Raw genomic sequence first — 24,246 nt, 5'->3', positions numbered from 1 at the left:
TTTTTTTCTCATCTGAGATTTCTTCTTCTCTTCTACGTCTTCCTCGCTTCTGAGAACCGGCCCGACTTTCCTTCCTCGACTCCTTTCAGTAATAATCGAGAGTTTAATCTCAATATTTCATCCTTAAACGCAGCCGATCCTGATTTTTAAATCGGCTCTGGACTGTCGAGATGTTCCGATCCACTTCGGTTCAAGTGTTTACGAGTAAAACATGCTAATTTCAAGCAGCCTGGCGACTCCCTGAAGGGTTTGACCTCAGGAATGAGGAACTTCAATCCCTTCCAATTACTCTTGTTTGGAGCCGGATGCTGAGGGGACCCAAATGAATATTTAGGAACGATAAATTATGAAATAATTCTGATTTTCTTTGGCTTGTGTTCCGTTTAAGATGACAGAAGCCAACCGGAGCGTCCGATCGTCTGTAATGGATTACATGTCGGGAGTATTCGGTGACCCGGCCTGCGAGTCCACCTTGATGCTGGGGGGCCTCTGGGCCGGCGCTGATAAGGTGAAAAGCTCGGACGGGTGCGGAGATCAAAGTCGGCCCGGCAGAGCCTCCGGGGGGGGGGGGGGGGGAATCCGGCAAATCGTGCTCTCCAGATGAAACTACTTGATGTTTCTGTGCGGCATTTATAGCCCCAATCTCCCCCCCCCCCCCCCCCATGATGAGTTGTTGATGGTGACAAGACCCCAGAGGGGGGGGTGAAGATGTCAGATAAGGTGTTTGCACATGTAAATATTTATTTAAGGGCCTCCTCGTGTCGCTTTGATATTCCTGGGATAGTTCTGTCAAAATAATCAGTTTTTGGCAGCACATTTCCAAATATTTTACTCGTTTATTATTCAAATAAAATGGAACTCGCAAAACACGCGATCAGCGTATTGTGCTGCGGAATAAAATATGCAGTACTGAACTGCGTATTTTTGAAATGAAATGAAAATCAAAGCGTTAATTACGGTTAGAAACTGTAAATGGAAGGTTTTACCTTCTATTTCAACACATCTGCAGTACAGTGGTGACCCCCCCCCCCCCCCTTCCTGTCAGTCATCATCATCATCATCAGAACAAATTGGGTCCATCTCCGATACCGTTATTGATTCATCTCCAGCCTCCGCCATTGATCCGCAGGCCTATTGAAACCTTATTAGGAGCATCGATCTAACCCTAACCCTAACCCCCCCCCCCCCCCCCCCCCGAGTACAAAATCTATTTTTCCGTCAAATCCAGAATTTGACACTTCCAAACACGGATTTTTTTTATTCCGATCCAGGCTTGCAGGCTTTAGCGTTACAACGTGATCTTTTTGAACAAGCGACATGCAGAAATGGACTTTAAAATTTAGCCAAAGGGCTTTTGTAAATGTCAACCAGGGTTACCGTGCCCTTTGACCTTTATGCACAACACGCACGCCTAGCTTTGTCGTCATCGATGCAGTTTAATTACTTTCCTTTTTTTTTTACTCAAAAATGTCAAAAATGATCAAATAAATTTTTACTTTTAGCTTTTTACAAGATACTGTATCTTATATCTTTATCTGTATTTTTAATTGCTTTAATAGTTATGTCTCTTTTTAAGATGACATTTTTGATGACACCTGATCAAATAAAGTGCATTAATGCCTCCCCTGTATAGCAGAGTAAAGTATTAGATCGGGAGAAGGAAATTTATTGAATTGGGGAAAAGACAGGATTACAAAATAAAGTTTAAATAGTAGATTAAAGCATACAAACGTTATGCAAAGTTTTCAATATTTAATTTACTCATAAAAGCAAATAATTTTTACATTTATCTTCACGAATAAAGAGGAAATTACATTAACTTTTTCACTGTAAGATAACTATTATAAGGAAATTCACACAAAAAAGAGACTATAGGTGTAACATTTATTTACTAAAACAAACACAGACATTTATCTCTGACGACACAACAGGCTATTACATAAACCACAAAGCATTTCTATCTTTTCATGAACAAGGAGCCAATATAAAGGTCATAAAGTGGAAAGAAAATTACAGGAAGGTTTGAATCACAAGTATCCACATAAATTACTTAAAAAGAAAAGCCCCCCCCCCCATTCGCCGTTATCGTACGCGTCTCTAAAACGGCAGCGTATCCAGGAATAACTTATCGATCGTGGCGGGTGGTGGCACCAAATCCTCCAGCTTCAAATAGAATATCCTCTGCAGGCCTTGGACGCACAGGGTGCGCAGATCGCGCAGCTTTCCCAAAAGCCCGGATAAACGGTCGGACCGGATGTCCGTCCCTCCGTCGCCGTCCCTCAAGCATCCCAGGATGTCGTTCTGCAGCTCGACCACCTTCCTCGACTCCTTCAGCCCGTGTCTCTCTGCGGGCGAACCGAAGGCGTCGGATTTCAAAATGGCGGCGTGCGGAAGCTCGGGAGGACGTCGTCCCGAGGGTCTCTTACCGGTGACCAAGGCGAGGGAGCATATGCAGGAGAAGGTGGACACGTCCAGGTTCATCCTCTGCAGGTTGCTGGAGAATTCCACGATGCCGTCGATCCACTCGCCGAAGCCCCGGAGGCACTGGAGCCGGTGCCAAACGGAACCGTCGCAGAAGATCAGTTCCCCTTCCTCCGGATTGGACCTGAAAGAGTTTGAACAGCTTCCGATGGAGGCGGACTCCCCCCCCCCCCCCCCCCCCAAAAGAGATCTCTCACAAACAGCAGGAAAATGACCTGTAGGACAATCGCAGGACGAAGAGCTCCAGGAAAGCAGAGTAGAAGAGGAGGTCCTGGTCGTGTTTGGGCAGGGAGGCGAAGCCCGGGATCTTCTGCGCCCAACCGCGAATCACGTCCATCGATCTGGTCAGGAGGTCGTAAAACCGCCGCACGTGCTGGGCGTCGTCTCCGGGCGCTCGTCCTGGACTCTCCCTGAACTGCAGCGTCGGATGAGAAGACACGACGGACTCTGTTACGATCCGAAAGGGTGAAGCAATGCCCCCCCCCCCCCCCCCCCCCCAAAAAAAAAAAAAGATTCTTACTTTGAAGCAGTCAAGAAGAGAAGGCGGCGGGTTCGATTCCACGTGCGCCCTGATGAGGGCGCTCAGGAGGGCGCCGGCAGGCGAAGAGGCCTTCGGTTTGGACGGCAGGCGACCCCTGCGACCTTTCAGGCCATCTGTCCTCACCACTGGTCCAAAGCGAGGCGGGCGGCAGAAGACGCTTTTCAGCTCCGGCGTTGGCGTGAAAAATGTCATTTTTAAGGTTTTTTTTTGAGGCTCACCTTCTTTGACCATCCCCACCGCGAGGCACTTCTGGAAGCGGCAATATTGGCAGCGGTTCCTCCTGCGTTTGTCCACCGGGCAGCTTTTGGCGGCCAGACACGCGTATCTGGCGTGTTTTTGGACGGTGCGCTGCGTTGAAGGAAAAAAGCAACGTAGCGTAATGATGATGATCTGGTTTTCATCTTGGATGTACTTTCGGCGTTTTAAAAGAAAAAAAAATTGGTCTGGTGTAGATCTATGGTGTACCAAAGGGGGGGGGGGGGGGGGGGTCTATAGAACAAAGTGATCCTCTCTCTTTTGGGAATGATTCGACAAAAAGGACGAGTAAATAACCTTTAAATGGTCATCAGAAATGTAAGAGCAGCTTTTAGCTCCTCTGAGGCAGGATAAGGCATTCAGAATGGCGGACAGGCCAGTCTGGGTAAACACGAAGTCGTGGTCGGTCATAATTTGGACAATTGCCCCCCCCTGCCCCCCCCTGAGAATATCCTTCAGGGAGCAGAAAGGGAAGGATTTTATTCATGGCACGCCGGTTAATTTTCGACGTTTGCCCCCGAACAGGGACGGGTCAAGAGGTCAGCCAGTGGATTTTATTATTTCATTATTGGGTAGAAGTGGTCAAAATCCATCCATCCATCTAAAACTCTTTATTAATAATAATAATAATGACGTCATCACGTTACCCCTCCAGTTCATTTTTTTGCGTGCGTGCATGCTTTGATTTGAAACTCACAAACCTTGAAGAAGCCCTTGCAGCCCTCGCAGGTGCGCACGCCGTAGTGCTGGCACGCCGCGTTGTCGCCGCACACCGCGCAAAGCCCTTCCGCGCTCGCGGAAGAACCTCGGTAGTGCGCAAAGCGATGCCCGTGCGTGAGGCTGAGAGGCGGATGGTGGGGAAAGCCCACTCCGGGATGCTGCTGCCGCGTCCCGCACGCGTCCGGGTCCACGGACGCGCGGAGGGACGCGCTCTGCTGCTGCGCCTGCTTGAGAGAAAACAGCGACAATCTGGACAGCGCGCCTTTCTTGTGCGCCGCCGTCCAATAGTCTGGCCCGGAGTCTTCCCATAAATGTCCCGGTGGCGTTTGGAACGCGGACGCGGTGGGTGCGCGCGGCGACGGAGCCCGGTAGTAATAAACGCAGCCGGAGAGGAGAGCCGCGGCTCCTCCGGCTGGTGACGGTGGCGCTGATGCGGCTGCCATCGCGCATCTTCCGCTTTTACGCACGGCATTTGGAACAGACACGGCGGCTTCGCGTCGTACGCGGAGCTGCAGGTGTCGCCCGGGGGGCCAAACGCGGCTCCCGACGTCGCAGCGGAGACCTCGCTGTTGGTGAGGTCCATGCTGAACTTGACGAACTCCGGGGTGAGGAAGTCGCAGCCGCCGCCGCTGCTGCTGCGCTCCCCGCCGGCGCGCTGGAAGGCTGGGCTGGCTCCTGGTGGAGAGGAGCCGTTCTGGGTCTGGACGCACGGCATGCTGCGCTTTTAACACAATATTAAAAGTTGCTTTCTTGAAGGGGAATTTTAATCCATAAACAAAAACGCGCGCCGACTTTATTTATTACCTTTTACGCTTTAGTTGTCTTTACTTGTTAAAAATTAAAAAAGAAAAAAAAAAAAGTCGAGGACGCAATGCATCAGCCCTCCATCCAGTGCAGGAGGACAGGATCAAACGGTTCCATCTTCCCGTTGCCATGGATCGAGTGACGACAGGCTTGTACAGAGGCGCCGCAACGTGCTTTTGTTTATGTGGCGCGCTCCCTCGTGGGGAAAAAACGTCACACGCACGAGACAAGGAAGGGCGGAGTGTAACGAGAACGCGCGTGGGAGAGGGGGGGGATATATGCAGTTTTGTAATGCATTATTAAGTATTTTATTCTTATTTGCAGAACAAGCGTATTTGGATTTGATAGAGAAGATGTGGACATATGTGACATTTCAAGTCATGAGTGGCTTAAAATATATGTTAAAGCTTAAAATAAATGTTTAGCATAAAGCCGACGCTTTAAGATGTTATCGTTTTTATTTATTCCTTCGCGCCCAATGCGTAAAGACAGAGAAAACGACAGCTGGTGCATTCCTGTCTCTTTATTATGATCCAGAAGGGGGCGGAGTCAGGTTGCGCAACATCACCCTACGTCATACGTCAACATCCCGGGACCGCCTCCTTCCAGAACGCCATTGGACAAGCGTTTTTGCGGACTTCTGCGTTCCTATTGGCTCCCGGCTACGTCAGTCACGCCTTGGAGTTTCCTGGTCGTCCTGTCAAACAGCAAAGCTAACTCAGCCCCCCCCGACGCCGCCCCTGCGTCGCCGAGAGCGAATTTAACTCGCCCGCAAAGCAAGATATCCTGTAAGTGAGCGTGAATGTTGTTTTAGGACATTCTAGAATCTTTCTAAACTATTTAACTCTTTGTTTTTGGGGGCGTTTCGGCAAACGGAAGCGCCCGCAACATCTTCGAGTTTTTGCTAGGCGCTCTGCGGCGACCTGTTCTCCGTAGTTCCGCTAAGGACGTGCCAAGTTCACGGCTATATTTGGATTATTTCGACATGTAAAATAAGTGTTTATTGTCCCGCTCTGCTTCCCGTGTGACCCGTTCTTTAAAAAAATAAAAAAATATATACAAACCGTGACAGTTAAGACGAGGCTAGCTGGTTCTACTTAACCCAAAGCATTGATTAGCTTTAGCTTGAACTTCCCTATTGGGTGTGGTTCGCCTGACGTCATAATCGACACGCCTCCACCTGCGTTTAAGCGTTCAAAGGTAACGGGGGGGGGAAACACCGCAAGCGGAATTTACATATCATCGACCGGCATAAAAGTATAAAAGAGGAAGAAAAAAGAACGTCACGCGTGGAAACACTAATCTTTACACACCAACCAGGAATCTGCTGAGTCACGATGCGCCTAATGAAGGTGCACTCTCTGATTGTCCCGGATCAGTTCTGGTTCAGCTGGATTAACTGGATCCATCGGCCTGTTCCAGTCCAAATACTGCACGTCCTCAGGGCCGTGCGCGTTTTGACCTTTATAACCTTTCCCGTCAGTTGTACGCCACGAGCGAGATTTCTTTACGTTCCATAGTTTACAGCGCGCATTTGAATCATCGATTCGTGTGCGTCGCTCCCTGGAAACCTTTATTCAGAGTGCTGAATGCTTCTCCCGGCTGTTCCAGGAAGGGGAAGGGGGGGGGGGGGGGTGTTGAGGCTTTTGCCAGAGCCCCGGTATCGTGTTTCCGGTTCTTTACACGGTTGTTCTGAGACTGTGGGAACCGTATATCCGAGCGGTCGCTTAATAATTAAACGACAGATAAATCCGGCTTGATTCTAAAGGAGACGATCCATTTGTTGTTTACTGCAAAGCAGACGGTGTCGTATTTCGGTATTCAGACGCCCAAATCCGACTCCGCGTGAAACCGGGTTCCTCCTGAGCTCACAGAACTTTTCAACTCAAAGGAAGCCGAATGTCATTTACCAATTGCGCAATTCGCCGATTTAATTGACGTTTTTAAATCATTAAAATATTCAATATCTGGCATTTCAATATTTATTTTTAAAGAACGAAGGTGTTCCGTCTGCAACAGGCGCCATAGACACACCTGTTGCAGCTTTTTGGATCCTCCCACCACCCTTACTTTCTCCGTCTTCCGTGTCTTTCCCCTCGCAGGATCGCCCGTCAATCCGGGACTCGCAACCTTGGATCTCGTTGCTCCGCCTCCTCGCTGCACTTTGCTTTCTCCTCCTCAGGGCCTCCGGCATGGCGTTCAGGAAGGCTCTGAAGCGAACGGCGATCCTCGGCGGCGGGCGGTTGCCACGGTTTTCGGCGTCTCGCAGCTGATTGGGTACCGGAAGAAGCAGGTGAGCGGGGGGGGCGGACGGCGTCACATCATTTGACAAATAGAAATATAAAATGGAGTTCCGTTCCGAACAAGTCCCATCTAGATTCTGGAATGTGCGTTCAGCCCCGCGAGCGTGAACGCCGCCTAAACGGCAGATTTATTTCACCATCATTCGAGCAAACTGTGTGTCTTTCACTTCCTGTCAGTTTTTCTTTGGCTTTTCAAAATAAAACCACGCCTTTTCCTCTGAAGAAACATCTGATGCACCTTCTCCTTTAGTTCTTGACGGCGTTCGTACACGTTTTTTTTTTTGTGCTCCTCCTGTAAACCAGTACTTTTTTTTTTTATTGTCTCTGCCGAGGCATCGTTTTCGGACGACCTCTGACCCGACTCGGGGCTTATTTTCAAACACGCCTCAGACTTTTAACTTGACCATACCACCTAACGTGAACTTTTGTTTGTGTCCCGTTGCGCTAATGTCTCCCCTCGCCCGTCGCCCGTCGTCCGTCCCCTCCACCGAAGCCCGGAGCGGTAAGCAAAGAAGTCGACCCGATGAGATCTAATTATAGTTGTAATCGTGCATGGCTCTAATCCCAGTAATTGCAAATGCTGATTAGATGAATGTCCGTCTCGTCTCCATTTTCCTAAAAAGGCATGTGGCTTGGAGAAGTTCGCACGCAAGCGGCCCGATTGGTGCCTTAACTTGATTACAGGGGGGGGGGGGGGGCGCGGAGGCGTTCGTCTGTGCGCATCATGAAAAACAGACTATGATTATGTATCATTGTCTTGTTTGTGGCCGCAGACACTAAACTCCAAGCGGCCGCCTCCATTGCAAGTCAAATTTCCCGCTTTCGCTTCAAAGCAGCTTGATGTAATCATTTAGCTTGAAAAATCAAACCCGCGTTCCGTTCACCCTCATCAGAGTGGAGATGTGATTCCTTTCATTTTTCGTCTCCTCGTGTCATTTTTGCGACGCGTCCGAACGATGTGAACACCTCGGAATGCTCTCGTGTTTTTTTAAACGTTAGCATCGTTGTGCTAATTGCCTCGATGCTGCGTACCCAGACTCGTTTGGCCCGCGTGGCGGCGGAAGCGCGGCTGAAGGCGCCCTTCGCGGACGAGCTTCCCTCCCGGCAGGCCCAGCTCGACAGGCTGCGGGACGGCGATGAGTTTGACGTCCTGGTTATCGGAGGCGGGGCCAGCGGAGTGGGATGCGCCTTAGACGCTGCCACGCGGAGTAAGCTCCGCCCCTTCACACCCTTTTTTTTCCTGCCTTCACACCCTTTTTTTTTCCTGCCAGGCAGCCCCCTGGTAATGTTAAAAAGTGGAGTAAACCATTATTTATATTCATTTTCATGCCTGTGATCCTTATTAATACCAGAATAATAAAAATGGGCCGAAGAAACGAGAGAAACTGCGTCGCTCTTTAAATATTTTCTCCCGCAGACCTCAAGACCGCCCTGGTGGAGAGGAGCGACTTCTCCTCGGGGACGAGCAGTCGGAGCACCAAGCTGATCCACGGCGGCGTCCGCTACCTCCAGAAAGCCATCATGAAGCTGGACTACGAACAGGTTCTCCCTCCTTCCTTCCTTCCTTCCTCTCTTTCTCCGTCCGCTTTCTCTCCCTCGCTCTCTCCTCACCTTCCTCCCCCCCCCGTTCCCGTGCCGACGACAGTACACGATGGTGAAAGAAGCCCTCCACGAGCGGGCCAACCTGCTGGAGATCGCGCCTCACCTGTCTGCACCTTTACCCATCATGCTTCCTGTTTACAAGTAAGGAAACGGCGCCGCTTCCGGCGTTGTTGATGGTTTAAAAAAACAAAACAAAACAAACCGCAGCGCTGTTCTCCAAGATGGTGGCAGCTGCCTTACTACTGGGCGGGGATCAAGATGTACGACTTGGTGTCGGGGGTCCAGTGCCTGAAGAGCAGCTACGTCCTCAGTAAGACCAAGGCCTTGGAGCTCTTCCCCATGCTGAAGCGGGACAAGCTGGTGGGGGCCATCGTCTACTACGACGGTGAGTCGGGGCTCGCCGGGGGGGGCTTTCTGTTTATATTAGACGTGATTCTGACATTTTATTCCTCGTCACTTTTAATCGGCCCCATCCTGAAATTCGCGATACGATAGGAATTGTGGAGAAATGGCAAAAGATAAATCCGGCCCCGCGGCCTTTTCATCTCCGCCGGCCCCTGAACGGAGCGTGTTGGCGGGCTGGCACGCCGCCCCCTCATGGAAGAGGGCGGCGCTGGACCGAACATACGGCCGAGCGTCCGGCTGAGCGCGAGGAATGTTTTTTTTTTTTTTTTTTAAACATGCAGTTTACGCCTGATTTTAATAATTATTTTAAACTCAAATAAAATCTCTTTTTCTCTTTAAATGTTCCTTTTCTATAATATTTGCTCCAAAAAGCGATGTTTGATTCCCCCCCCCCCCTCCCCCCCAGCACTGCCTTCATCTTCTTTGAGGTGGGGGGGGGGCGTCTTTTCTCCAATTATGCCGTCTGGAACAATCACGGCGGTGACATTTCAAAATCTGACCTTCTCTCCCGGCGGAGCGCCGAGGAGCGTCTTCGACCGCGCCGCGGCGGCGGCTCCTCCTCCTCCTGCTGCCACGGCAACACCGGCTGATTTTACTCGTGCAAAATAAACAAGTCGGCCCCAAAAACCTCCTCTTTGGGAATCCATTACGAGGAGAATTCATCGACAAGACATCCTGATTAGAGATGTTTCAGTTTCAACTTCTTCTTCTTCTTCTTCTTCTTCTTCTTCTTCTTCTTCTTCTTCTTCTTCTTCTTCTCCTCTCAGGGCAGCACAACGACGCCCGCATGAATCTGGCCATCGGCCTCACCGCCGCCCGCTACGGCGCCGCCCTCGCCAACTACACGGAGGTGGTGCGTCTGTTGAAGACGAACGACCCGCAGACCGGCGGCGAGAAGGTGTGCGGCGCCCGCTGCAGGGACGTCCTGACAGGTGACGGGGGGGGGGGGGGGGGGGGGAGCGCATCCTCCAAACTGCCTCATCTTTATCATCATCATCATCACCCCCGCCCCGCCCCCTCCTCCCACAGGAAAGGAGTTTGACGTGAAGGCCAAGTGTGTGATCAACGCCACGGGCCCGTTCACGGACGCGGTGAGGAAGATGGACGACCAGGAGACGCCGAACATCTGCCAGCCCAGCGCCGGCGTCCACATCGTCATCCCCGGCTACTACAGGTGCGCTTGTTTCGAGACGACTCTCCGGGTGCGGCGGAGGAATCGAGCCGCTCTGCTTTTTTTTTTTTTTTTTAAAGTTCAGCCGAAGCTTATTGAGAGGAACCCGAGGGAGGCGGAAATGCCAACCGCCTAATTCTCTTCCTCCCTCCCCCTCCCCGTCGCTCTGTTTTCCCAATTTCTACGTTTTCGCCTCTGGAATTCGTTTATTCGTGCCTCCTTTTCTCCTCGTCTTCCTCCAACCTTCAAAAAGAAAAGATGAAGAAACAAAAACATAAAACACATAACGAAGCTTTTCAATCCGTCTTTCCAGCCCCGACAACATGGGTCTGCTCGACCCGGCCACGAGCGACGGCCGCGTCATCTTCTTCCTGCCCTGGGAGAAGATGACCATCGCCGGGACGACCGACACGCCCACCGCCGTCACGCCCCACCCGATCCCGGGGGAGGACGACATCAACTTCATCCTGAGCGAGGTCCGCAACTACCTCAGCCCGGACATAGAAGGTACCGTCCGGTTTCCTCCGCCGATGAAACGATCGATCGTTGGGATCGACAGCCGCCCCTGAGAGGTGTGCTTACGCTAACCGCAGTGCGCCGCGGAGACGTGTTAGCCGCGTGGAGCGGCATCCGTCCCCTGGTGACCGACCCGAACTCCAAAGACACGCAGTCCATCTGCAGGAACCACATCGTGTCGGTCAGCGGCAGCGGACTGGTCACCATCGCCGGTCAGTCGGGGGGGGGGGGGAGGGGCTAAACCGCGTGCGCTAACGATTAACGGGCAAATTGTGCATCCAGGCGGGAAGTGGACGACCTACAGGGCGATGGCCGAGGAGACGCTGGACGCCGCCATCAAAACCCACGGCCTCGCAGCCGAGCCCTGCAAGACCGTGGGTCTGACGCTGGAGGGCGCCAAGGGCTGGACGCCGACGCTGTACATCCGCCTGGTGCAGGACTACGGCCTGGAGAACGAGGTGAAGGCGGCCACGCCCGCAAATCACCGCCCGACCGACGGGAGAAAATGTCCTCTGAGCATTCGTCCTCTGCGCAGGTCGCTCAGCACCTGGTCTCCACGTACGGAGGGAAGGCGTTTGACGTCGCCAAAATGGCGCAGGTCACGGGTCAAAGGTGGCCGATCGTGGGGAAAAGGCTCGTGTCGGAATTCCCGTACATCGAGGCCGAGGTAAAGCCGGGAATTCGTCCGACGGTAAAAAACGTTACCTGCGTCTAAACCGCCGCTGCCGTCTCAGGTGATTTACGCCGTTAGGGAATACGCCTGCACGGCGCTGGACGTCATCGCCCGGCGAACGCGGCTGGGCTTCCTGAACGTGCAGGCGGCCGACGAAGCCCTGCCCCGCGTCGTGCAGATCATGGGGAAGGAGCTGGACTGGAGCCAGGAGAGGAAGACGGTAAGGAACGCGATGGGGGGGGGGGGCGTTCTAACGGTCGAGATGAACCCGCCTCCGCGTTTTCCTTCCGCGCCCTCCAGGCGGAGCTGGAAACGGCGAGGAAGTTCCTGTACCACGAGATGGGCTACAGGTCGCGCTCCGAGCAGCTGACCAAGACGTCCGAGATCAACCTGGACTACCAGGAAGTGGTCAGGTAACGCCCCGCCCGCCGCGTCCCGCCCGGCGGCAGACCGCCGGCAGACCGCCGGGCGGGGCGCTCGCTGCATTCTCATCTGTTGATCAGGTACAAGAAGCGATTCCACAAGTTCGACAAGGAGAGCAAAGGATTCATCACCACCGTCGACGTGCAGCAGGTTCTGGACGTGAGTTCTCTGCCTCCTCGTTGCCGCGCTCTCGTCTGGAGTGACGTGGCGATTGATCCGGGTTCTTGTTTTCTGTCCCCCCCCCCACCTCCCCCCCCCGCCTCTGCAGAGCATCAACGTCCACATTGATGAAAATTCGCTCCACGAGATCCTTAATGAGGTCGACCTCAACAAGAACGGACAAGTTGAGATCGATGAATTCCTGCAGGTACGTGACATCGTGAAGGAGGGGGGGTCTGATCGCTGATCACTTTTATAAACGCATACTTTTAACCCTTGAAGTTACCGCTTTCATTTTTTTTTAAATTTTAGGTCATGAAACCAGAATTAATTTTGATTTAAAAATAATTTAGAGTAGCTAAATTCCCCCAATTTATTAACATGGAAGTTAAATTCAATAATATTCAAATCTCTATCTCTAACATTTTTGTAAAAAAAATTTGGGGGGGGGGGAATCAATTTCTAAAAGTTTGCAAAATGTAATTAGAAATGTTCTCGGCGTGCGCGTGGCTGCGCATGCCGACGGGGAAGGGGAACCATTAATGCGCGACACCTGCTGGTTTCTGCAGAGCAAACAGGATGATAGAATCCCGTCGACGAATCAGCTGAGAGTAATTCAATGTTTGATCGTGCATGTCGTTTACGTTTTGATGACGACTGTCTGTTTCTGCTTGTGTGGACGCCCGGCCTTCACGTGGGGACGACTTAGGGACCGCAACCAGGTACATGTGTGAGCCCCCCAGGTGGGGGGGGAATCCAACTCTCAACCCTGCGAGTCTCTACTGTAGAAGGGTTTTCCTCTCACTTGAGTCCTCTGGTGAACAGCGGAGGAAAGTGTTAAAGCTGCGCTGGGAAAACTTTTTGCTGGCTGAAAATAGAGTGCGGACATTTTTGTATATTTTTTTTTTTCTTACAAAAAAGACGAAAACTTTCTGAACTCTAATACGCGAGGATTTAAATCAAAGCAAGTAACGGTAAAAAGTCGTGTAAGGATCGTGAAACTTTAAAAAAAACGACAACAAAGGGCGGATAATTCACGAATGGAGCCAAAACATTTCCACGCAAACTTAGCTCGGTGGGATTTGTGGACGATAAGAGGAATATAGAATAAAAACCGGGCCGTTAAAGGTGACGTCCCTTAGAAAAGTTTCACCTCGTTCTGCTTTAACACGTAAAGAACCCCCCCCCCCCCCGGTTGGTGTTGGTTTCATTTCCTCCACCCCTTAACGTCTGGGACGCGCCGGTGACGACGGGTATTTGCCTGTCCCTCTGTGTTTACTGTCCACCATTTCATCCCCCCCCCCACCTCCCACCCCCCCCACCCGCGCAGCTGATGAGCGCCGTGAGGAAGGGGATGGTGTCCGGCAGCCGCCTGGCCGTCCTGCTGAAGTCGGCGGAGGAAAGTCTGGATAAGAGGGCGCCGGTGACGGTGGACCGGAGCGGCGGCGGCGTTTGAGCCCCGAGAAAATCTTCAGCCGCTCATCCCTCCAAGGTGGTGATGACAAAAAAATATAATAATTAGGGGTGGGGGGGGTCTCGTGTGAATGATGTGATTTGAATGACAATAATGCAATCAAGCGTATGTCGGGACGCGTTTGGCCAAATCGGTCTGTCTGTACGTCCGTCCCGGAGCGATTGCCTCTCAGCATCACGTGCCTCTGATTTTAAACGGCGCCTCGACTCGCCTGTTTTCCACCGCCTGACAAGTAGAAAACATTTTAATCTTATTTATCGGTTAATCTGCGTCCGGTTCGGCTTTATTTTTACGGGGGGGGCCATACTTTCATGATTTGAACGTTTCCTGCAGGAAGTCTCGTCTTAAAATATGATTTTCCTCAAAATCCGCCGAGATTTTTACCGATTTTTAGAAATTATTTGCCAATTAATTATTAGAATGTGGAATATTCAGCTGCTGGTTGATGCTACGAATCAATTTTAAGCAAAAATCCGAAAGATACAAATACACAACTATGAATTTATATTTTCCTAATTTAAATAGAGACTCAAATTGGGAACAAATTACCGGTTCTTTCCGGGAAACTACTGAAAATAGATCTTTTATTCCCGTGTTTGTTTCTTATCTCGTCATGTTACAAGCGCTGGAAACGGTTCTTAAAGCGCCCTGAGAAGCTTCCGGGCTCTGCTCTCGGCCCACAAACATTTTCAGGCTTCAGAAGCGTCGCTGACCGAGGCGCTTTTTTAAATCCCGGCTAAACTTCTTTACGTGTTATTTATTCCTGTCTCTGTAAGCCGTTCGCAGGCGTGAACGCACCCACGGAGATTATGTATCCGGAAAAGGCTTCCATGTTTGAATATTACTAGGTGGGGCAGCATGACGTACATAAATGTTTTAGAGTTGATGTAAAGCCAATTCTTTATTATTTATGCTTTTTACGTGGAGTTCTGTCAGAGGTTCAGCCTTAAATGCTGTTTTAACGCACACCCTGCATGCTTTTAATGCAGCATGGACATTTAAGCATGTATGAATGTAATATATGTTTGCACCTTGACGTGCCTGAACTTTTTCTCGACGCCACACACGAGGAAATTATACTACAAATGTAAAGGTATTCAAGTATGTTGCGTCTTTCAGAGCAGGGTTTAGGCCCATGTTGGAGGGAGGAGCCGCCAGACGTGGTCACTTAGTCATATTTTTAATACCAATTTAGCACCGAGAGTGAAAGTAAAGTCTTTTTTTTTATTTGCCACAAGCAATTTGGACTTTATGTAATTGTTTTGCTTTTTATGCAGAATTCAGTGATTTATCTCATTAAGTGATCAATCATCTTAGACGCTTATAATTAATATCATTTGTTCAATTAATCAAAGTGCAGTTTGTGTGTTTTTAATGCAGAATTTTCAGTTTGAACAACGTGACGCACAAAAAAAAGACTCAGGTATCAACTTTTTTTTTTCCACAAAATGTTATTTTATTTTACTAGCTTAACAGTTTCCGTCATTTTGACTCACATGTAATGCAGGTGCTCCAGCGCTAACACAAAATTCATCTGTGTTGGTTTTCATTGCTCCAACATGGCCGCGCTCTGTTTTGTATTATACGTGGGTGTGTGTGTGTGTGTGTGTGTGTGTGCGCTTCATTGTTGCCTTCATGTTGTGATCTACAGTCAGATTATGGGCTTGAACAGAATCATTCCATAGTTTTCCTCGCATGCACCAAACACTGTTACCCGGGTGTGTGTCACACGGGGGGGGGGGGGGTCGGCTACAATATCTCGTCACTGAGGAGCCGCCAAACTGCCAACTGGTGGGATGAACGACTTGGATTAAAATTACAGTTTAATCCGCGCTCAAAGAGAAAATTATGTTTTCTGTCGCCAGGTTATAAAAAATAACAATGATCTAATTAAATGTATCTGGTTGCTGTCGAATCTTTGTCTCGTGTCATTCATACCTAAAATTTATTTAAAAAAAAAAAGGAATTTAGAATTTAAAATACGAGCCGGAAGAAGAAGAAGATGCTAGGCTAACTGGTGCTGCTAGTTGTTAAATGAATCCCAACCAGACCGTGACTTCCTGTTCTGTTTATGTTTATTCGTACACGATGCAGGTGTGTCTGTAATAGTAAATTATTGCATCAGGTTCAGCTTCTCACAAAGGGAGAACACACACACACACACACACACACACACACATTGAACGTCACCCATTGGCTGCCTGCAAACTGGGTGAAAAGCATCCTTTTCTCTCTAAAGGTCACGGCGAGATTTGAATGACAATCTGCAGCGGCGCCGCCGGCCCGGCCGCCGCTTCCTGGGAAAAGGGCGGGAGAACAGGGAAGCAATTAATCGTATTGAATAACGGCAGAAATGTGGTTAGCATATGACCGCTAACGCTCTCTGCCCTCTGGAGGGTCGGGACGGCGATGCCAGGCCTTCCCGATTAGCCTGGTCGCACTAATTGAAAAGCGTAAGGGGGGGTTTCAACGATTGCCCCCCCCACCCCTAAACTGAAAGGTTATTTCTTATCCATATGCATCAAATTGGTCTTTGTGAGCAGCCGTGTTCATTTCTGAGAGGGATTGGACTAATTTTAAGAAACATTTATAGAAATAGGCCTGAATTTCCTTAAAGATTTAAAAGAGGAAAACACCTTTAACACTCATTCCTGTCTTTATTTGTGTGGAAGCTCCTTTGAGTTTTATACGTGGTTATTTGGTGTTTGCACAGACAGGACTATAATTAAGTAATTAAATAAGGTTGTTTTATATATATATAAATTACATAAAAAAACAGTATTAAATTAATTCTCTGAATGTAGAGAGATAGTGTAAAAGAAACTGCTGAAAGCGATGATGTGAAAAGTGTTTTTTATGGGTGAAACGACGGCTCCAACCTCTCTCGGCTCCTGTTGACCCCCCCCCTCTGACATTTACCTGGGTCGTTCTCAGGCTTTATGTCTGTCAGCCTGTGGACAGGAAGCTCTTTCAGCTGCATTTCAATGGACTCCTGCCAATCAAGCCAAAGACAAGGAGAGTCTTCCTCGCAAGCAAAAGAAGAGGAGGATTCAACAGAGCTCCATTTGTGCAAAACGGGGTTTTAACCTTCCCCTGGTGGCTTCCACCCCAAGCCACTAGGGGGCCCCAAAGCTGCATGTTCAGCCTCTTCTGAGGATAATTCAAATGTCCTCTTTTTTATTATCTGTAGCTATCTCGTGTGTTTATTACGCCCCCTATATGCTTAAAAATAAACGTCGGATATTAATAAAATAAACTGAGACTGTTGCTTTAGTGGTATTATTTAAAAGGTCACTGGAACGCGCCGTCGCAGGGTCGATGACATCACGAAGCGGCCATGACGGGATTTGATTGACAGCTCCCCGTCAGCGAGAGGATTAAGCAAAACAAACCGCGATGGCATCAAAGCGACGCGGAAAAACGGAAGAAAGAGAAAACGGACGAAGAAAAATGTTCGTAGGACGAAGGTACGTCATTTGTTGGTGACGTGGAGGTGAAACGCCGTTTGTTTTCTTTAAGCTAGTTTATTTATTCGTCCCACTAGCTTAGCTAGCTAGCGTCGGCTAAATGTTAGCTAGCTGCCGGCGCGAATCTGCTCGTCATAAACTCAGCTTCAAGTTTACCTAATCGCTAAGGCAAGAACAACAACAACTCTGTTTTAAACACTGTTACTGTGAATAACGTGTGTTATTATTAGGTGATAAGTGTGAGACAGTGGCGTTAATATAAGTATCATTTTTAAGCGGTGGTTTGTTTTTATTGTTGCACTTTAAAATAGGTGTTTGTTGTGTTTTCTTATTTAAAGTAAACGTTTTATAAATATTCAGACCGTTCTATTTCTTGACATATAATAATGCATTTTTTTTTTATTATTATAGAGGACGGTTTTCCTTCTATTATAGTTTTATCAGTTCAGCTTGCCCGAGTGTCTCAACTTAAGATGTTTGATTCGGAATCTCTTCTGTGATTGTTTTATTGCATTATCAATAAATAAAGATTTTATCATCTGTATTTTTTGTTTATTCATCCATTGAGTTCTCTAAGAGATTCCTGCTGTAAATCGCTAAGAATCAAGAAAAATAGCTGAAATAAAAATGGAATTCTTTGTTTCTCCTCACATCCACCGGAGGGCGCTGTTGCTTTAACACAGAAGGAATAAAGCTTGGAGGAAACTCATCAAAGATTTATATTTTTTATGGGTTGTTCATGTTTATTTTTTGGTTCATGTTTATTTTTTTTATTGTCTGTAAAAGCACTTTGTGAATTTTATTTCTAAAAAAGTGCTATATAAATAAATTATTGTAATTATAATTTTTTTTTTTAATGTTTCAGCTCTGAAGAAGAAATTAGTATTAACATAAAAAATATAGAGGAAAATATTTTTTTTAATTAAAAATATTTCGTATTAACGGCAATATAATATAAGAATGCTGGCTAAAGTGTTAAAGTACAGTGTGGCGGCATCTAATTTGGAAACCAGAAGTTTTGGTGATTCAAGTTCCTTTGTTTCATGATTTTGTATTTTGACGTATTAAATAAAATACGTCATAAAACATGTTTCTCAGGAGTAACATATTTTACTCCAGCAAAAAATGGTTCACAGGATTCCCAATATCTCTGAAAATAATCTGAACAAACCGGATCCAGAAGGTCGGAAGCTTTTCCTCGAGGAGGGTCGATTCACTGCTGATGCAGGGCTGGATTGGGGGAGGCGACAAGGCTGGCAAGGCGGGATTGGGGGAGGCGACAAGGCTGGCAAGGCGGGGCAAGGCGGGGTTGGGCGGAGTTAAGGCAGGGTGGAGCCGAAATTGGGGTGTGGTCTGTGGATTTACATTTTCCCCGCCTCTTTTGCGTCACAAACTAGGGGGCGTGGCCACATGACCCGGATCAGTGACATGCGATGATAAATTTACGAAAACTCGTGAATTTTCAGCCGAGAAATAGCCTAAAGGTTACGCAGTAGGTTTACGGTCCGTGGGATCGTGGGTTCGAATCCCGCTGGTTTTGCTGCTACAGCTGAAAAACCGGATTTCATTTGGGTTTGTAAAAACCTGTCGGGTCTTGAACCTGCAGTCTTCCCTTCCAGGTACTGCTCCTCTACCCTCTCGGCCACAGACCGAGATGAAAAATATAGTTCTCCTGGCGCATTTGACATTTAAATTTTGCAAATTTGACCACGATGTGGGTGTCGCCCGGTGAAGGCGGGCTTAAGGCACGGAAGGGGCGTCACCTCCCCAGATCACTGACTGACTCAAGGCTTGGAGGGTGAGGAGGAGCAGCTGGGGCTGGGTGAAGGCAGCAAGGAGAAGGTAGTATCAGGTAGAGACAGGTAGAGGCAGCAAGGAGAAGGTAGTATCAGGTAGAGACAGCAAGGAGAAGGTAGTATCAGGTAGAGACAGCAAGGAGAAGGTAGTATCAGGTAGAGACAGGTAGAGACAGGTAGAGGCAGCAAGGAGAAGGTAGTATCAGGTAGAGACAGCAAGTAGAAGGTAGTATCAGGTAGAGGCAGCAAGTAGAAGGTAGTATCAGGTAGTATCAGGTAGAGGCAGCAAGGAGAAGGTAGTATCAGGTAGAGACAGCAAGTAGAAGGTAGTATCAGGTAGAGGCAGCAAGTAGAAGGTAGTATCAGGTAGTATCAGGTAGAGGCAGCAGGTGGAGGACCAACTCAACTAAGTTGAAATGCCAGCTGAGCTTCCAGGATGAAACATGGAACCAAAACTTTTATCCTCAAAGAGAAAATGTAATATTAAAAAAAAAATACGTTTTTAGATTTTTGATCAAAGATTAAATTAACGTTTTCTTGCAAGTTCTTGAATTTAAGAAATGTTACCTTTAAAGCCGAGCGTATCTTGATACATTTGGTGTTTCTGGATTTTGAGACTTCTAAATCAAAAATATTTTTTTCCAGAAAAACCAAACTAACACAAGCAAACTCAAGAATCTGCATTTTCCATGCAAAAAAAAAAACTCAATCAAATTTAGCAAAAATTATTTCAATTACAAAAATGGATAGAAATTTACATGAATTTTTTTTTTTTCGACAAATTTGTCAGAAGGTTCCATTAAGACCTTACTTTACAAAAACACGATTTCCTAGCAATTATTTCATGGTTCAGGCTTTAAAGAGTTAATTTCGAAAACTCAAACCTTGTCGGGATTGAACCCATGAACTCAGCATCCCGGGTCGGACGCTGATCCTCCTGAACCACCAGAGCTCCACAGGTTAGACCCAGAAATGTAGAGATGCATTTACGTGGTCGCAGAGAGACGCGACACAAACGATGACCTCCATTTATTAAGCAGCTGTTGTTCAGGTGAGAGAGACAGAAGACATTTTGACAAACATTCATTCTTATATATTCGTTTTATTTATATTGTTAAACGTCGATGATTTATGTACTTTCAACGGAAACAAGACCGCAAGGGCTTTTTTGAAATGCTCCTCTTAGACAGGATGTTTCACTGTACTTGTACTGTAATACACGCTACTGTTTGACCGTACTTGTACTCTAACATTCTATCTAATAAATTCATCATCGTCATCAAGCGAGCTTTGTTTTTTATTCATTCGGTTTCTGACAGGACGGAGCATTGTTGGTGCTAAACTTGCCTCCCGTTGACGTGGCTGCTCTCGAGCGAAATCCATCCACAATAAAAACATTTGGAGGAGCTGCATCCCGATCTGTGGGTCGCCCTGAGAATAAATGTAAAGAACAAAGTACAACAGACAGGAAAGAGAGCCCCCACCAAGCTAGAAACGGCTGACGTGCTTCTAGTTCTGCAGCTGGATCAGCTTCGTCGTCCACCCGGAATCTGCTGTTGGATCATAAACTTCAGCTCACAAACCTGCAGCAGAAACGGATTCCGTGGGGAAGAAGTGGTTACAACATCCCCCCCCCCCCCCCCTCTATATGTCAAGAAATAAAACAGGTTGAATATTTCTAAATATATATAGACACAAAAAAAGTTTACTTTAAGAAAACACAACAAACAAACATCTATATTAAAGTGCAACAATAAACAACACCTAATAACAGACATTATTCTCAGGAACAGTGTCTGGTCCTCATTCATTTCCGCACACGTCTTTAGCAGAGGCCTAAGCTGAAGCAGAGGCCTGTTCCTGGTACCATTTGAGGCCTGCTAGCAGACCAGCCTCCGTGCTGTTAATGCGGCTCTCCCACCTCGTTATAATCCGAATAAACTGGTCTGGAATCAGTCCGTCATTCCCGAGGCACGAAACAAACGTTAAAGCTGAGTTTATGACGAGCAGATTCTAGCCGGCAGCTGGCTAACATCTATCCGACGCTAGCTAAGCTAACATTTATCCGACGCTAGCTAGCTAAGCTAGTGGGACGAATAAACTCCACCTCTCCAGCCCACGTCACCAACAAGCGACGTACCTTCATCATTTGAACGTTTGTCTTCCTCGGTTTTCTTTTTCTTCCGTTTTCCCACGCCGCTGGGATAATTTCTTTTTTTTGACGCCATTCCGGTTTGTTTTGTTTAATCCCTTCGCCGACCGGAAGCTGTCAATCATTCCTTTCGGCGGGCCGACGTGCAGCTTTAGGATCGAACCCCCCCTGGTGGTTTGGGGGTACCAGTTTTTAACAGTTGGTGTCGTCTGTTCATGATCCGGTATTGTGGGTTCGAACCCCAGCCGCTGAATTTGTCTTTTTACTAAATATTAAATAAATCATCGAAATGATTAAAGAAAGCTGAGGAACAGCACGACGTCATCAGCTCGATGTTTCCAGCTCCATCCCCAGTACCCGGTTTGTTTCTGAACATCAAAGGGGGGTGCACCGTTCCTGGAGGTGCTGCAATACCAGGTCGATGCGTGGAGTGGACGGAGCAAGCCCCTATTCCATCTCCCTGCTCCAAAAATCAATTTAATATATGGTCCCCGGGTAGGGGACGTATCAGATATTAAACTGATAAGAACAGATACTACACTTGATCTTAGCCAAAAGGCCGAGAAGCGATAACCAAAAGGGTCCGAGCCGGGGAGGTCTTCCGCCGCCCCGTCCTCCTCGCTGACGGTTCGCAGAACCGGGTCACAACCGGGACCCGGTTATTTGGGTCGGGTGGATCACATAAAACACAACAGAGTGAAGAAAACGTCACAGAATGGCGGGGAAAGGGAGTTATTTTAGTTATTTTAGCAGTCTGGGTGACACTTCCGGGTCACGTGTTTCGTGCTAGACCAATGAGAATTCAAAGCCGCACAATCTCCTTATTTTTTGTGTTTTTAAGGCGTAAGAATATTTTTATCCTAAATAAGATACCGTGAAAATACTGCTGAGCTTCCAGGATGGAACATGGGATCAAAACTTTTATCCTCAAAGAGAAAACTTTGTATTAAAAATATATTTTTTTTAGATTTTTGATCAAAGTTTAAATTACAGATGTTTCCTTGCAAGTACGTGAATGTAAGAAATGTTACCCCTTTAAAACGTATCTTGATACATTTGGTGTTTCTGGATTTGGAGACTTCTAAATCAAAAATATTTTTTTCCAGAAAAACCAAACGAACACAACTCAAGAATCTGCATTTTCCATGCAAAAAAATAAAAAATTAAATAAAATTTAGTAAAAATTATTTCAATTACAAAACATGGATAGAAATTTACATGAATTATTTTTTTTTTACACATTTGTCGGAATGTTCCATTAAGACCTTACTTTAGAAAAATACGATTTTCTGGTACCGGTAATTATTTCATGGTCCAGGCTTTCCTTTTAAATCGAACCCATAAACACGACACAACATCCCAGGTCAGACGCCGATCTTCCTGAACCACCAGAGGTAACAGGTCAGAACCAGAAATGTAGAGATGCATTTCCCCAAATTGATCAAGCCGTGACAACATCATCAGTTCAATGTTTCCAGCTCCACCCTCAATAACTGTTTTGTTTCTGAACATCAAAGGGGGGTGCACCGTTCCTGGAGGTACTGCAATACCAGGTCGATGCGTGGAGTGGACGGAGCAAGCCCCTATTCCATCTCCCTGCTCCAAAAATCAATTTAATATATGGTCCCCGGGTAGGGGACGTATCAGATATTAAACTGATAAGAACAGATACTACACTTGATCTTAGCCAAAAGGCCGAGAAGCGATAACCAGAATGGGGTCCGAGCCGGGGAGGTCTTCCGCCGCCCCGTCCTCCTCGCTGACGGTTCGCAGAACCGAGTCACAACCGGGACCCGGTTATTTGGGTCGGGTGGATCACATAAAACACAGCGGAGTGAAGAAAACGTCACAGAATGGCGGGGAAAGGGAGTTATTTTAGTTATTTTAGCAGTCTGGGTGACACTTCCGGGTCACGTGTTTCGTGCTAGACCAATGAGAATTCAAAGCCGCACAATCTCCTTATTTTTTGTGTTTTTAAGGCGTAAGAATATTTTTATCCTAAATAAGATACCGTGAAAATACTGCTGAGCTTCCAGGATGGAACATGGGATCAAAACTTTTATCCTCAAAGAGAAAACTTTATATTAAAAATATATTTTTTTTAGATTTTTGATCAAAGTTTAAATTACAGATGTTTCCTTGCAAGTACGTGAATGTAAGAAATGTTACCCCTTTAAAGCGTATCTTGATACATTTGGTGTTTCTGGATTTGGAGACTTCTAAATCAAAAATATTTTTTTCCAGAAAAACCAAACAAACACAAGCAAACTCAAGAATCTGCATTTTCCATGCAAAAAAATAAAAAATTAAATAAAATTTAGTAAAAATTATTTCAATTACAAAACATGGATAGAAATTTACATGAATTTTTTTTTTTTTACACATTTGTCGGAATGTTCCATTAAGACCTTACTTTACAAAAATACGATTTTCTGGTACCGGTAATTATTTCATGGTTCAGGCTTTCCTTTTAAATCGAACCCATAAACACGACATCCCAGGTCAGACGCCGATCTTCCTGAACCACCAGAGGTCAACAGGTCAGAACCAGAAATGTAGAGATGCATTTCCCCAAATCGATCAAGCCGTGACAACATCATCAGTTCGATGTTTCCAGCTCCACCCTCAATAACCGTTTTGTTTCTGAACATCAAAGGGGGGTGCACCGTTCCTGGAGGTACTGCAATACCAGGTCGATGCGTGGAGTGGACGGAGCAAGCCCCTATTCCATCTCCCTGCTCCAAAAATCAATTTAATATATGGTCCCCGGGTAGGGGACGTATCAGATATTAAACTGATAAGAACAGATACTACACTTGATCTTAGCCAAAAGGCCGAGAAGCGATAACCAGAATGGGGTCCGAGCCGGGGAGGTCTTCCGCCGCCCCGTCCTCCTCGCTGACGGTTCGCAGAACCGAGTCACAACCGGGACCCGGTTATTTGGGTCGGGTGGATCACATAAAACACAGCGGAGTGAAGAAAACGTCACAGAATGGCGGGGAAAGGGAGTTATTTTAGTTATTTTAGCAGTCTGGGTGACACTTCCGGGTCACGTGTTTCGTGCTAGACCAATGAGAATTCAAAGCCGCACAATCTCCTTATTTTTTGTGTTTTTAAGGCGTAAGAATATTTTTATCCTAAATAAGATATCGTGAAAATACTTTATCATAATGTAGTTCAGCTACAGGCGAACAAAAACGAGCTTTTTTAATGACATAACGTGTCATTAATAGAGTTTTGTTTGAAATACCGGACACGACGGCCCCTCGTGGACACAAGCCGTAACCGCAGCACACTTTTCTGA

The 24,246-nt window shown here is 47.3% G+C and overlaps 2 protein-coding genes and 3 non-coding genes across 5 annotated transcripts; 1 reads left to right on the top strand and 4 right to left on the bottom strand.

Annotated features, from left to right (window-relative positions):
- Positions 1-1,987: 1,987 nt before the first annotated feature.
- On the bottom strand, positions 1,988-4,712 carry LOC137912085 (nuclear receptor subfamily 4 group A member 2-like). The gene is given in 7 exon segments (XM_068756439.1): positions 1,988-2,345; positions 2,427-2,605; positions 2,697-2,896; positions 3,002-3,147; positions 3,241-3,370; positions 3,979-4,379; positions 4,382-4,712. Coding segments are annotated over 7 exon segments (1,635 nt in total). The 3' UTR covers positions 1,988-2,097.
- Positions 4,713-5,515: 803 nt separating this feature from the next.
- Positions 5,516-15,436, top strand: LOC137911959 (glycerol-3-phosphate dehydrogenase, mitochondrial-like). The gene is given in 18 exon segments (XM_068756302.1): positions 5,516-5,589; positions 6,904-7,038; positions 7,041-7,094; positions 8,141-8,312; positions 8,522-8,646; positions 8,750-8,847; positions 8,928-9,091; positions 9,879-10,043; positions 10,141-10,285; positions 10,596-10,789; positions 10,876-11,010; positions 11,081-11,256; positions 11,334-11,465; positions 11,533-11,691; positions 11,772-11,884; positions 11,975-12,053; positions 12,163-12,261; positions 13,384-15,436. Coding segments are annotated over 17 exon segments (2,181 nt in total). The 5' UTR covers positions 5,516-5,589; positions 6,904-6,993; the 3' UTR covers positions 13,510-15,436.
- Positions 15,437-21,322: 5,886 nt separating this feature from the next.
- Positions 21,323-21,513, bottom strand: LOC137912290 (U2 spliceosomal RNA). The gene has a single exon (XR_011106185.1). It is a non-coding gene; the product is annotated as a U2 spliceosomal RNA (small nuclear RNA).
- A 945-nt stretch (positions 21,514-22,458) lies between these two features.
- Positions 22,459-22,649, bottom strand: LOC137912289 (U2 spliceosomal RNA). The gene has a single exon (XR_011106184.1). It is a non-coding gene; the product is annotated as a U2 spliceosomal RNA (small nuclear RNA).
- A 948-nt stretch (positions 22,650-23,597) lies between these two features.
- On the bottom strand, positions 23,598-23,788 carry LOC137912285 (U2 spliceosomal RNA). The gene has a single exon (XR_011106181.1). It is a non-coding gene; the product is annotated as a U2 spliceosomal RNA (small nuclear RNA).
- Between the last annotated feature and the right edge of the window lie 458 nt (positions 23,789-24,246).

This window comes from Brachionichthys hirsutus, chromosome 24, assembly GCF_040956055.1.
Source record: "Brachionichthys hirsutus isolate HB-005 chromosome 24, CSIRO-AGI_Bhir_v1, whole genome shotgun sequence".
Taxonomy (NCBI): Eukaryota; Metazoa; Chordata; class Actinopteri; order Lophiiformes; family Brachionichthyidae; genus Brachionichthys; species Brachionichthys hirsutus.
The sequence above is the reverse complement of the archived record's forward strand: the minus strand, read 5'-3'. Positions and strand labels throughout refer to the sequence as shown.